Below are 15,458 nucleotides of genomic sequence, written 5' to 3' on the forward strand. Positions count from 1 at the left end.
CTGTGCTTTGTTCTGTCCTTGTATTCTTCTAGGTCTGTATTGCCAGAGAACAGATTCACCAATTGGTCTTCAAATGATTGCATGCATGCACACACGAATGAATGAAGGGTTGTGGTTATGATATTAGTGACTTATAGATGTGCTGGCTTATCATTTAGCCAGATATTCCATCTTTGAATCCATTATTTTAATGCACATGTTATTTATAAAAGTTCCTTGCCTCCATTAGCATAGACTTAGAAAGACAAAATCATACTGGATGGGAGAAATAGTGTTGATGGCAACGCAGGATGAAGCTTGGGGTTTCCATAGAGTAAAGTCGTTGGTCATTGAGACCGCATTTGGTTTTCCAATGCTAAGGCTGGTATGCTTAGATGTGGGCCACTGAGATCACCTTCAACATGATGAGCTGTTGCACACTGATCCAAACATAAGCCTACCTAGACTCTTAGGAAGGCTGTCCAGAAAATCCACAACGTCTTCCTCTATCATGACATGCCAGCTGTCTGTACTGGTATTTTCTTTTTAAATCACAATTATGATCAAATAAGAAACAATAAATATATACACAAGCAATTTCATTCTTATTTCAGAGCTGTGAGCTGGTCAGCCCCATCTCCTGAAAAGCACATTAAAAACCACATTGCAGGAGAGCACTCTCATTCCTTAAAAGTTTTAAGAACAAAATATAAATATCCATAGCTGCTTCTGCAACATATGGCGAGCCAAAATTTCAGGAGATAAATTATAAACATTTCTTGTATCATTACATGGAAATGTAATTCCTCCACTAACTTATTACCTGTCCCTCTGTGTTGTGGAATGTTATTTTAACAGTGTAAAGGTACATTTTTTCCTGCTGCTTTTGTTAACAATATAAAGATGTGTTACATTTGTTTGATTAAATAAAATTAACCTGGGGTCAGGAGGCTGAGTCAGCAACTAACTGACAGGAAGTAGGACGTGGTAGGGAGGAACCATGTGTAGCTAGAGTTCTTAAGTGGGGCGCGCTGATCAGAAGGACGCCCCCCCCCCCTTTTTTTTTCAAGAGACCTGAGCTAGGAGAGAAGGTTAGCTACTTGCTATTCAGTCTCTCTAAACCAGCAGAATTTCACCTGGACCTTTGAATCCTGAGTTCTAGAGAAGGTCAGAGATTTAGATAAAGTTTATGATAGAGCCAGTGCCTGAGGGAACAGAATTCAGGCCGGGCTGTGGCCCATGTGATGTGGCCTAGCCGCTACTGGTAGCTGCAGAAGTTGGAATTGCTGACTGGGACAGAAGTTGCTTAAGGGGCAGCCACTGTCTTTAAAGTAAAACACCACCTCTGTCTGGGAGCATCCACAGCACACCTACTGTATGCACACTTTTCTCCTTATGTGTAGACATTACAGACCAAATCCTACACCTGTGTGTATGCATGCACATGTGCAGTTCTCTGTAAGTATAATATATGTGTGTGTGTGTGTGTGTGTGTGTGTGTGTGTGTGTGTGTGTGTGTGTAAAATTATATAACTACTACCACACTCAAAATATAGACCCAGCCCATTATTAAAAACCTTCCTCCTTGCTAGGCATAGTAGCAAATGCCTTTAATCCCAGTCCTAGGAACTCTCTCTGCACTCAGAGATCCACCTGCCTCTGCCTCCCAAGTGCTGGGATTAAAGGCGTGTGCTACCACCTAGCAGGGCATTCTTATATTCACAAGAAATTTGCAAATTATTCAGGGTGGCTATGTCATTCTCAGTTTTCCACTAGCAAGTATGGCAGACGCAGCAGCTTTTCTAGCCCCTCCCTAGCATGCAGCATTATTATGCTAGGTCTTTCAGATAGGAGTGTAGTTACAGCTCACTGTCTTAACTTGCATTTCTCTAGTAGTTAACGAGGTGAAACTTTATTTCTTGTGATTATTCTTTATCTCTGCATTCTTCTTACACAATGTCTGTTTTTATCTTTGCTCATATCTAACTGAAATGTCCAATTTTTCTCTTACTACTGAGGTTGGAGAATTTGTGTGTTCTAAATAGAAGCCATTTCCCAGATGTGTGCTTTTTATTATTTTATACAAGCTTGTGGTTTCTTTGTGCATCTCAGCAGACTCTTTGTCAGCAAATGATTTTTATATTGCTGGTGAGTTTTTATTTTGCTAAACTATGTTTTTGCTATCTTATATATGCACTTTTTGCTTAGCCCTGTCCCAAAAATTTTTGCCCATATTTTCTACTAGGTGTTTTATACTTTCATTTTCTACACTTAAGTCTATGGTTTATTTTGACTCAATTTCTCTATCCATTGCAAAGTTCAAACTGAGGTCATTATCTGTTCCCTGTGGGTATGCAACTGCTCCAAAACCATTAGTTGAAAATAACCATTACCTGTTAAAGCTATATGGAAGCTATCTGCAGTTCTGGCTGGTGTGGAACTCACTGTGCAGGCCATGCTGGCCTCGAACTCACAGAGATCTATCTGCCTTGCTTTGCTTATTGAGTGTTGGGATTAGAGGCATGCATCACCATGCCCAGTCTACCTCTTTTATTTTTTTATGATAGAATAGATTCCTTTTCTGTCATTGTTTTTATTGATGACTTTGTCTTTTTAGGAACTTATCAATCCACTCCCCCTATGACTTGTTTTCTCTCTTCTAAACCTTTAGCTCTGTTCATTTTTTTCTAATGGAAGTTTATTTTCAACAAATTTATTTCTTGTCTTGGTTTTAACACTTATGCCCTTCTTTGAGTTTAATATGCTATTTGTTGCTGACTTGATATGCAGACTTTCTTCTTTTCTAGTAAAGCTGTAAGTTTCCCTTGCTTGTGTCTCCATATGCACAACAATTTTTGTATAACATGTTGTTATAATCATTTAAAATAGCTTCCTGTCTCCACTATAATTTGGCCTATGGTTAATTAGAAGTATATTGCTTAATTTCTAAATACTCAGGGGGTTCCTCATTTTTATTGTCTTATTATTTGATTTCCAGCTTATTTACAATGAGATGAGAGAGAAAAGTTTTATGACTTCCATCCTCTGAAATTACTTTGTGGTCATGAACTCCTTTGATAACTTTCCATGGCATATGAAAAGAACGTGTGTTCTGCTCTGTGTAAAGACACAGATTGATTCTGCTAATTGAGTCAAATTTTTAATCATATCTCTCAAATCTCTATATTCTACTGAATGTTTACTTGTCATATCTTTTCTGAGAAAATTATTTAAAACCACCAGCTCTGACTGTGTCTGTTTATATATATTTATGAGTATTTTTTTCAGGGCATGTGAATGGTCACGTCCAAATTCATCACCATTACATCTTCTAATTGAATTTACTCTTTTATGAAACTAGCTTTATTTGTTTCTGATACTGCCACCTAACAGTGTACTTCATATGATGTTAGAAAACTGTTTTCCTTTGGATTAGTATTTGCATGGTATTTATTTTACTTCCCTATACTTTCACTTTAACCATTTGTATTCTTAGATTTAACATTGGTCTCTTGTGAACATCAGGTAACAGGGTTTATTGTGAGTTTGACAACCTTTTAGTCTGCCCTGGGGCCAAAAGTCCATTTAATGTTAATGTAATCACTATATTAGGTTTTCTTCTTCAGAGTTTCTTTTGTTTAGATTTTTTAAATTGAGTGTGTGTGTGTGTGTGTGTGTGTGTGTGTGTGTGTGTGTGTGTGTGTGTGTGTAGATATTTGCACATGAGTATGGGTACCCACAGCATCTAGAAGAGGGTGTCAGAATCCCAGGAGCTGGAGTTACAGGCTGTTGAGAGAACATGAAGTAGATGCTGGGAACCGAACCCGGGTCCTCTGCAATGGAGCAGTATGCACTCTTAACCACTGAGCCAACGCTCCAGCCTCACTTTGTTACTATCTTCCTAAGCAATCAATCTTTAGACATAAAAGAATCTAAAGATGACAACATGGCTTTTAATGTTGTGCTTAGCATGATGTGAAATCAGTGCTTTTTCTCAACAGACGAAAAGGGAGATCTTTAAATGCTTTAATTTCTTGTCCCTTTTTTGTCTTCTGTAATAGTTTTGTTACATTTTAATTCTACATATAAATAAAGCTAAAGGCATTGCTGTATGCTTTTGATATTTTTACTCTCTCTAGCATCATCAGCTACTTTTTCTGTCTCTAACCAAGATTGTTTTCTTCTTGCTTCCTAACCTTTTCCAGGATGTCTTTCAGCACTCATGTAAATTATCTCTGATTTTATTTGTCTGAGAATATTTTATATTTTTCCTTTTCTGTGGTGATATTTTATTTGTGCTGAAATGTGATTTTCTTTGTATGCTAATAAATAAAGTTGCCTGGGAGTCAGAGCTAATAGCAAGCCATTTAGCAGAAGTCTGGCAGTGGTAGCACACACCCTTAATCCTGATCACAAGACAGGCAGATCTCTGTGTGTTCAAGGACACAGCCAGCATGGAGACACATGCCTTTAATCTCAATACCAACCATAGAGACCTGGAGGTCTGTATAGACAGGCAGTGATGAGGAGTTCGTGTGGTTGGGTTTACAACCAATGAGAAGGCAGAACAGAAAGTCGATAAAAAGACACACAGGAAGTAGGTCTCTTTCTCAGGGGAAGGACGGTAGTGGGTGGTAAGAAGGTGCTCTCAGCTTTTGGCTACTGCTCTCTGATCTCTGGGCTTTTAACTCTGCATTTGGCTCTGTGTTTCTTATTTCATAAGACTGTTTAGAATGAGATCTACACTCTGATCTCTGGGCTTTTAACTCTGCATTTGGCTTCTGTGTTTCTTATTTAATGAAACTGTTCAGAATTACATCTACACTTTTCAAATGATATTTTTGTCAAATTTAGAACTTTAAGTTAACAACTATTTTCTTTAACATTTAAAAGATATCATAATGCCAATATTTCATGCTGCATGATTTTATATTGATGAGATACCATATTGTCTTATTATCATACTTTTCAGATAACAAATCTTTTTTCCACTGTCTGACTTAAAGATTTTTCACTTTGTCTTTGGTTTGTATCACTTTGCCATGGTCTAGACATAATCTTCTTTAAACCTATTTTGTTTAGAGTTTATAAAACCTGTTTGATCTGAGAATTGGTAAATTTTGTCAGTTTGAAAGGTGGTCAGATATTATCTCTTTGAATACTATTTCCATTTCAGTTTCTTTCTGTTCTTCTAGTACTCCAATATCATTAGCAATTTTAATTAAATAATCTAACCAATTAAACATTTCTCAAGATGTTTTCTTATCTGTTTACCATTTTCCTCTCTGAGTTTCAATTTATAGAATTTCTTTTAGGGCTTTAATTCTTTTTTTGGTTTTTTTTTTTTTTTTTGGTTTTTCGAGACAGGGTTTCTCTGTGTAGCTTTGCGCCTTTCCTGGAACTCACTTGGTAGCCCAGGCTGGCCTCGAACTCACAGAGATCCGCCTGGCTCTGCCTCCCGAGTGCTGGGATTAAAGGCGTGCGCCACCACCGCCCGGCTTAGGGCTTTAATTCTTTATCATTGGCTTTCTACTAACTTTTAAATTTGAATTACTAGTACTACTTTTTAGTTCTAAAATTTTCACTTGATGATTTCCTATAGATCCAAGTTCTCCTAAACAGCTCTCGAGCTTTTTATGTATTTTTACACATTAGTCAATTATGTATATTGGCACAGTGTCTAAAAACTCTAATATCTAAATAATCTATGGGTCATATTGTCTCGTTTTGTTGTTGAATAGGTTTTGTTTTACATCATTTGACTTTATTTCCTGAAAATATCAAGTGATTTTAGATTGACTGCTGGATACTATACATAAAATTGTGTAGAGTGCTCCTGACATCATTGACGATAATATCTAGAAGATATTTTTCTTTGGTTTCCACTTAGTACATAGGCAGGAGGATTTCCTGTAAATACCAGTTGAGAGTCTCTCTGGTTGGATTTTAAGCCCAGTGTAAAGCAGCCCAATCTGCCCTGGTGTATAGTGTCTTCAGTGTTCCTCTCCTTGATAGGATAGCAACTTCATTTTCTTTCTTTCTCTTCTCTTGTGTGACTTTCGAAATCCCTGTTCCACTTTTTAATCTCTTAGAAGTCATTTTGGACTTGCTTTCTAGGCTTTGGCTCTGAAAACTAATACTTAAATAATTAGCAAATATTCTGAGAGGAAAATCATGAATAGGACACCAGGCCCACTTCTGTGCTTTCCATAGCCCTGGGTCTTGGGCCTGGTGAGTCTGAAGGAAACTAGATCTGATGTCATCAAGCAGCTAATGTATGAGCAGTTTATCTACTTTTGCATTACTGAATGAATATTGACTATGTTTTCATATCTAATAAAAGTAGAAGATATTCAATAATCTACTCCATTTCAACAACTCTTATCAAATGGCCAAATTTATTCCCATAAAGACCAGAAGAATGATTTTTTAAGATCTGAGATTTAGACCCAGCAGCTGCTGCCTGTACCTTGCTGCCAGGGCCCTTCACACATCCACCAGAAAGGTGACCCTTGGTGATTAGAAAGGTACTCCCCCACAGTGCTTTGCATCCTCTCAGCTACTGTTGTTTTGATGAAGCAATTCAAATCATTCAAACTCACTATTGATTGGATTATTTGACTAGGACTCTCTAGTCCATTCATTGTCACTAGGAAGGTTACAATGATTCACACTGGCTTTCATGGAGAACTCAGAGTACCTCCAGTTTACTTAGTCACCTTGGAAATGTGTGACTGAAAGCAGTCTGAATTTCCTAGGGTCTCCTTGAGTGTCTGAGCTAAGCAAGAGACCCACCTGCTTCCTAACACAGTACTACCAAACAGATTTTGCACTTTGGCCACTTTAGTGATATTTTTCCCTTTAGGCCCCTCTAAGACTTAAAATAGATCCAGTAAATTGGACCTCACCTGGACAATTTATTTGCATGCAGGGTTATATGGCCATTGTTTAGGGTTTTTGTCGATGTTTTCTTTATCTTTTTGAGTAGGGATCTCACTCTGTAGCTCAAGGTAATCTTGAAGAAGTGATATTTTATATTTTTGTTTTAACCATCCGTGCCTGGCATTATACATATGAACCATGACAATGAGCCCTTTTGTTTCATAGTTAGCTCTTTGACAATTCTATACATGTGTAATGCTACATTCTAGCTACTTTTTCTCCCATACCCTCTTTAAAATTCCTCAGATCCCTATTGGTCCCACCAACCACCAGTTCCTTCCTAGAATCATGACTGTTTTGTGATCCATTTATCTTAATCATGGTTACCTATGTGATCACTGGATTGTGGCTACCTTTGGAGCCTGCTTGTTATCAACTGTGAATATACAACTGAAGGCAATGACTCCCCTTTCCCTGAATCTATCTAACAGTGAGAGACAGGGTCCCCCAGGTCTTTCTTCTAGACTTGTCTGGCTGATGATGAGCCCAATCATGTTCAGACCCAGTGCAGCCATCAGTAACTGCTGAAAGTTCATGAATGCAATATGATCTTTCTTTTACTGTTTATTTTGCAATACAATCTCAGTAAGTAGCCCAGGCTTGCCCTTGAAATGTGATCATTTAGAACCAACATCCTTAGTAGCTAAGATTAAAGGCCTATGCCACCAGGACTGACTGGCCTGTGTCTAGATTACAGGGTCAGTTTAGAACATTCTGGGTATTTGATCTCTCAGTTTTTACTTGGAAACATTTTTATAGACTCCCCCAAGAGCCATTCTCAACCTAAAGCAGTAATTCGTTGACTACATATTTCTTGCCCCCCCCCCAGACTCGCTTTCACAAACTCTCCTCAAATATCCTTGCTTTTATCTGTCACAGTTCATTTCACTTACCCAAGTGACTGACAGCTTCTTTGTCCCAAGGCCATGTGGCAGCACCCGCAAGGTCCTCCCGGACTGAGCTGGCGAAGTAGACATTGAGGAAATGACTGCTGTTGAGCTGCAAGGCCTCCTTTAGCTCCTTCACACTCATGTATGCCCTGGGGAGCAAGCACAAAGAGAAACTATCATGCCAAAGGGAAGATAACGGCACGGCCAGATCTGATTATCATCATGGTATTTCCAGTTGCCAAAGACTTTTGGAAAGGTAGAGAGGCAAGAGACACACCTATCAGGAAGTCTAGGGAAAGACCCCAGTATTCATCTTAGATATTTTTCCCATTAAGTAAAAATCCTACTGCTTTGAAAAACCACAATATCTGCAGGAAGTCTCTATGTTAATATTATTCTCATTTCTTCATTTTTTTCTGGAATTATTTCTTCAAGATCAACCCACTGATGTTAATAATTCTTTGCTTTGAGAATTATGCCCTGGATGGTAAAGAAAACTTTCAATCTCTCCGTTTTTTTATAGGTGTCTTCATACTCCCTTGTCCTTATGATGGCAAGAAGTTCAGTCATATATGTTTCATCATATGTGTATAGCAACCGATATTTTTTAAAGGTGACTAGGAAACAAGTTGTAAGAAGCAAAAGTTAAAAGAGTTTTGAGAGTAGAAAACATCATATAGATCCTGTAAATGATAATGAGCATTAATTTCCTTTTTGTATGCCTTAATCCATAGAAAATCCCCCTCTCTACTCCTATTTCTTTATGATAATAGTGGGTTGTCTGATTGATACCCATGCTGGATAGTTTTATGTCAGTCTGACAAAAGCTAGAGGAAGGAACCTCAATTGAGAAAACACCTCCATAAGATCCAGCTGTAGCTGGACGGTGGTGGTGCATGCCTTTAATCCCAGCACTCGGGAGGCAGAGTGGGGCAGATCTCTGTGAGTTTGAGGCCAGCCTGGCCTACAAAGTGAGATCTATGACAGGCTCCAAAACTACAAGGAGAAATCCTGTCTTGAAAAACAAAAACAAAACAAACAAAAAGATCCAGCTCTAGGCAACATTGTATAGCATTTTCTAAATTAGTGATTGATGTGGGAGGGTCCAGTCCACTGTGGGTGGTGCAATCTCTGGGCTCATGGTTCTTGGTTCTATAAGAAAGTGGGCTGAGCAAGCCGTGAGGACCAAGCCAGTAAGCAGCATTCCTCCATGGCTTTTGCATCAGCTCCTGCCTCCAGGTTCCTGCTTTGAGTTCCTGTCCTGACTGCATGTGACAATGAGCTGTGATATGGAAGTATAAGCAAACTAAATTCTTTCCTCCCTAAGTTGCTTCTGGTTCTGGTGTCTCATCACAGCACTAAAAAACCTAACTAAGACACTGCCTTCAAATCACTAAACAATATTATATGTGAACTTACACAAAAAAAATGAAGGTCTATTAAAACATGACTCCCAAAACATCATAGATTATTGATGTAGCCCTTAGTTGCCTCTCTGGGGTTGAATGTGGCCCCCTATTGCTGAAGGCACCACACTCTTAGGACACACAACTCAGAAGACTACAGCTGAATCTACCCTGAAAGCCTCTTTCCTCTGGTCTAGCTTCCATGGTTCCAGAAAATACTATGCAAGCTGCCAAGGAAGAGAAGCAATTAAACCAATGATTCTCAACCTTCCTAATGCTGTGACCCTTCAATACAGTTCTTCATGTTATGGTGACCCCAATCATAAAATTGTTTTTGTTGCTCCTTCATAACTGTAATTTTGTTACTGTTATAAGTTGTAATATAAATATTTATGTTTTCTGATGGTCTTAGTTGATCCCTATGAAAGGGTCATCCAACCCACAATGGGGCCATGACCCACAGGTTAAGAACCACTAAATGAAATACCCCTACCAAGCTGCAACACTGCAGCAATTACTAACATGACAAGATATGCATAAAGGTGCAAGAAGTGCCACTTATGTATAAGTGGCAACCAATTGCTGTCTAATTGGACTTAAGGGGGAAAATTATCCCTGGTGCTGGATTCCTGGGGCTAGCAAGTTCATAGATCTTAGAAAAGCATCTACTACTGCCAATTTCTAGACTATCAAAACTCCTAACAGCATTCTAAATCTTGTCCTTATACCCATAGATAAGTGTAGGTATCATCTCTGTCAAAGAAGCTCCTCTTTATAGCAAATGGAAACCATCACAAAAAAAACCACAAGTGATCACAATACAGAGATTAATGGATGGGGTGGGGCAGCCCCAAGGTGTGCATGTACATCACAACTCCTGCATCTATGGCTCAAGGGACATTACAGAGGAGAGGAATGGAAAGACTTTAAAATCCAGAGAAAAAGGGAGTTTATTGTAATAGTGTGTCCCCTAGAAATGTCAAGAGAAGCTACAAACATGAAGTCTTACCAATATGGCTGATTAAACATGACCTGAACAAGGATGATACCAATAGACATATCAACATGGACAGGGTTCAGGGGTGAGGGATAGGGATGGACAGAGGCCCACTTGGCCCCAACCATATATAAGAAACTACAGGTAATTTAGGATGGCTGAGAGCAAGAGAAATAGTCTTCTCAGGAAAAGGCACACCAATCCAATACCAAATGGTCAGATCTGAAAACATACATACAAGTAATATTATACAGAGCGAACATGCTGTAATTATGTAATTTAAGAAGGAGCAACTAAGCCAGAACTCAGTAGTTCTTAAACTTAATAAGTACTTCCTACAGTGGTCATGTTGTGCCATCCCCAATAGAGGAGAAGCTAAAGCCAGCTCTTCACAGCTAAAGCCAGACACACATAGGTTTTGAATTTCCGTTATGATCATGTTTCATGGCTGCTCTTCTACTAGACCAGACATAGGCATTGAAAACTCCCAACTCATACTAGGACAGCATGCCTCTTCTTCTTTTGCTTACACTGCTTCCCAGCCATGCTGATCACTCCATTTTTTAACCCACGTGTAGAATGTGCTGTCAAGGGATGCCCAGGAAATGGAAATCCCAAAAGAGACAATTTTTGTGTTTCTTGGAACAGAACTAAAACAAGGAATGAAAGCAAAGAAAAAGGTTGTGCTGTAGACCTTAAGATGCTTTGGAGAAAGGGATTTTTAAATAGTACTTTTATTCCCTTGTAATATCTTGGAAAAATAATTTTCGGCCACAAGAAATCATCCAAGCTCCGTGAGGTGCTGTTGGATGTGATCAGAGGGATATTCCATTAGCTGCTTTCCTGGAGACGCAATGTTTTGGGCTCTTGCCTGGTTTTCCCTGGACTTAGTCATATTCCCTTTGTTTGTCTTGTTTATTAAAATAATTGCATTATGTTTTTCCTGATGGTTGGGGTGATGATGACATCATGTAGATCTTTCATGTGGAAATGTTTCAATAACTGGGGGTGTGGAAGGAGAGAAAAAACTAGAGGAGTGGGATGGATAGGATTAAAGACAGCCTACAAGAAGAACAGGGTACCCAGGATAAAGCTCTAGCTCTGTTCCTTTTTGGGGGGTTCCAATTAAAACTGGGACATGGAACTTTAACAATTTGCTCTCTTTTTTGCTTATTCACTTTGCCTAAATTCCCCTGTTCCTGACATGACTTCCTTGGGCTATCTGTGTGTTGCTGGCTTCTCTGTCTTCCATTTGCCAGTCTTGGCCACCACCCATCTGTCCTCTCTCAACCCAGCAGTTCTGTTCATTTCTCCTGAGCATCCTCCAAAAGGCCTCCTCCCACTCCAGTGGCAGCATCAGGACCTGGTTGTACTCATCTCCCTTTCTTTCTTTGCCAGTTCTTTCTCCTATCACAAATTACTCTTCCAGATGAGAATGCGGGTATCATGCTAGTGGAGAATGGAGTGTGGCTGCTCAGATTTCTGCACTCCACAGAAATATAGATAGAGATCAGTAAGTCTAAGGAGAGATAAATTTTAAAAATCTAGAAACAGTTGGAAACAGCCCCTAATTGAATTGATAAGAGAAACATTTATTTTGTTGGAAAAGACTGTTGTCCTGATTTATGTCTAAACCAAAGATGGTCAAAGTGTGAAAGTCAGTGTGCCTGTTTCCTATGTACGACCACTTGTCTTCTGTAACATTTACAGCATTTTAAATGTTACTCGGAGCTAATGAAGATAAATGTCGTAGCTTCTGGATTAACTAAAGTGTCCATGACTTGGCTCAGATTTAAGGATGTATCACTGGATGTAGTTCATAAATTCAAAGCTGAACTTCTTACTACAGAAATGATTCACTAAGAGATAAATGATATTGGTGGTCATGGTTGTCCAAGAGACTCCGACAACATTATAGACTATTGCTGTTGTCTTTGGTTAACCCCCAGAGGTTGAAGGTAAAAAACACAGGACCCAGAGGATCTGACCGAAAAGCCTGCTCCCTAAGGACTAACTTTCACAATACTAGAAGGTGCCATGCAAATGTGAAAGGAAGAGAAGAAAACCAGTGGTCTTACCCAGTTATATGCTTATTTTTTATGAACTACACCAATGACCAGCATATCACAATATCCCTAAGGGTGCATTAGTGGCATGAGTACCTTGGTAGTAACCAACAGCTCTCCAGTTGGACTTAAGGCTCACTCAACAACAGGAAAATCATGTCTGGTACTAGATACCTAGCCAACTCCCTGGGGCTAGTGGTTAGGGATCTTGGAGGAAAACCTATAAATAACCACTTGACTAAACCAGCATAATTCCTAACTACATTTTAAATATTTATCCTTATACCCACAGATAAATATGGGTCTCACCCCTCATCAAAGGATCTTCTTTTTGCAACAGATGGAGACCATTACAGAGAACCACAAACAACCAAAATGCAGAGAAAGTGATCATGTGGTACACAGCCTACAACTCCTGCACTTAAGGCTTGATGATCATAGCAAAAGAGGGGGCTGAAAGATTGTAAGAGGCAGAGGATCAGGGGATTTGTTTTGAGATTGTATCTACAAATGTCAGAGAATCAGCATCCATGATGTGACATCAGTATGGCTGCCTCAGCAAAACCTAAATATGAATGACACCAATAGACATGCTAACATGGAAGGAGAAAATTTCATGGGGCCCCAAGCCTACACAAAGAACTAGAGGCAACAACAAAAGGCTGAAAACAGGAGAAATAGTCTTTCCCAGGGAAGACGCCCCACCACACACAGACACACACACACACACACACACACACACACACACACACACACACACACATGCACGCGCACACACACACTGGTTATCTAATAGCAAATGGTCAACCCTGAAATCATATACCTACAAGAAATTTTATACACACTGAGGAAATTTTATTTATATACTTAGGAGTATATATTATAGGAACATATATATATATATATATGTGATATATATATATATATATTAGGAATACATACATGTACATATATTTTTTACTTATATATCAATAATTAAAGAAAAAAAGGCCATGAATTTGAGAAGGAAGCAGAGAAATGGGAAGGTTAGGAAGGATGGAAGGGAAGTGGGAAAGTAATGCAGTTATACAATTATATTTTAATTTAAAACATTTTAAAAGAGACAAATGAATTGAATATTTGAGACAAGGTAAAATGGTGTACATGACTGCAAGAAAATACAGAAGATTCATAAACCAATCTGAACTGTGCATTAAAAAGGATGAACTACATTTGCTTGCTGGGTTTCTGCCAGCATCTAACTTTACTTGCATTCTCCATGTTCTAGATAAAGATATCTCGCAGGTGAGGTAGAGCATACCAGTAATCCTGGCTCTTGAGAAGCAGAAGTAGGAGAATCTTAAGTTTGAGGACTGCTTGGCATGTTGAGAAACAAGATGTGAAGATATGACAGACAACTGCTCACTGTGGAACCCACAGTCACTCTTCCCACAGTCAATGTGAATATCTCTGAAGGAGGAGTACTGTACACAAGAGGAGAGTCTCCATCCCAGAATGAAACACAAATGTCCCCAAGGACTCTCAGCCAATTCTCTTTGAGAAAGAACTTGTGCAAATCTGGGATTTGGGGGATGTAGATAAGTCTAAACCTTCCTGCCATCCAGCTTTCTCCCGGGACATAACAGGCCCTCAAAGTATCAATTAACATTTTCCCAGCAAACCAGCACATTTGCAGTGAGTTTTCTCCCCTGTCAAGTTTCTCCTGTTCTTAGCTACCCATCATGCCAACCATGTCCTTTTCTCTTTTGTTCATGACCCCATCTCCTTCTACTCCACAATCAGATAGGATGACAGCATCTGGCTCAATCTTCCCTTCATCTCAGCTCCTCTTTATGTTAGGAAATGTCAACATTTATGTGAAACATCCACAGAAAATAAGGTATGATTCTTGACTTCCTCACCCCTCATGGCATACACTCCATTCTCCTTTGGGTATGCTTTCTCATTACCTCCTTTTCTTAGATTAAAAAAAAAAAAAAAACCTGTTAATCTCGAATAGATCATTCACTTCTCTATACTTTCATTTGTTTATAAATGTCCCCTCTCTAAGATTATTTATAATATTCAATACTCCACCTTGTCCTATTATATCCAGCCTTTTATTCTTAAGATTTAGTAGTTGATCATACCTTTCTTTGATAATAGAATGGAGGCTACTCGTCATGAAATTCATCACATGCACCCACACCCACACTTAAACTTATTTCCTTCATCATTTATGTTTATTCTTCACTTTGGTCCCACAGGATGAGGTTTTCTGAGTAAACTATAACTAACACCTTTTTTTTTCCTTCTTCCTTTCCAATTCAAATTTCCTAAGAAAATTATATATTCATCTTCCATTTACCCATGCACCCCCTAATCCAAGAATAACCTGGCTCTCATCTATATCACATTATCAGAACTGCTTTTTTTAAAGTTGTCAATGACATCTTCATTTCCTCCCCACAACACTGAAAATGAATCTAGCCACTGTGGTTTGGAACCCCTTGTATCATTCTATATTATTAGCTACTTCTGCTTTAAGCTCTCTACTTCCTTTACTTGATAGCAATGCATTTTCCTCAATGTCCTCCTCTGACCAATGCCCTCCCTGTCTCCATGGTGGGTTCCTCTTCTGGCTTCTAATCCTCCCCAATTACTCTGCCCATACTTCACTCACTCCCCACGCTATCCCTGGGAACCCTTTACTCTTAAGCTTTCAAACACCATCAGTGTCAGGATGATTCTCACATTCTCTGTTTAGCCACTCGCACATTTTCCCCCCAAGGTTATAGCGAGATGTCCCTCTAGCAAGCAGGCATCTAGACTTAGTTTACCCACAGACATCTTGGAAGCAACATATCAATGTGGAAAGTATTCTTTTAAGAGTGAAAAATAAATAAATGTATCTGAAATAGTGGAGCATCTAGCAAATCTAAGGACGGTTTTTCTCTGTGTGTGAATTTACCAAAAGGTTACATTTTTTGGGTTATATACAAAAGACACAGGTAATCTGGCTTAAGAGTGTCTCAAAATTCTTGCCCTACTCTCAATACCAGAATATATATATATATATATATATATATATATATATATTATAATTTATATGAGTGTGAGTGAAAACACTGTGCCATGTGCTAATACAGTAATACAGAGACAGGCAGAGGCCAAAGGAAAAGTGAAAACCAAAAACATA

The 15,458-nt window shown here is 38.8% G+C and overlaps 1 protein-coding gene across 2 annotated transcripts in view; it reads right to left on the minus strand.

The window, feature by feature from the left end:
- Positions 1-15,458, minus strand: part of Pappa2 (pappalysin 2) — a 255,185-nt gene that overhangs the window by 153,403 nt on the left and 86,324 nt on the right. For both annotated transcript variants that reach the window (XM_076547785.1, XM_042258387.2), the window contains exon 4: positions 7,815-7,960. In XM_076547785.1, coding sequence (XP_076403900.1) covers positions 7,815-7,960 — 146 coding nt within the window. The remainder of the gene's footprint in view (positions 1-7,814; positions 7,961-15,458) is intronic.

This window comes from Peromyscus maniculatus, chromosome 11 (genome assembly GCF_049852395.1).
Source record: "Peromyscus maniculatus bairdii isolate BWxNUB_F1_BW_parent chromosome 11, HU_Pman_BW_mat_3.1, whole genome shotgun sequence".
In the NCBI taxonomy this organism is placed as follows: domain Eukaryota; kingdom Metazoa; phylum Chordata; class Mammalia; order Rodentia; family Cricetidae; genus Peromyscus; species Peromyscus maniculatus.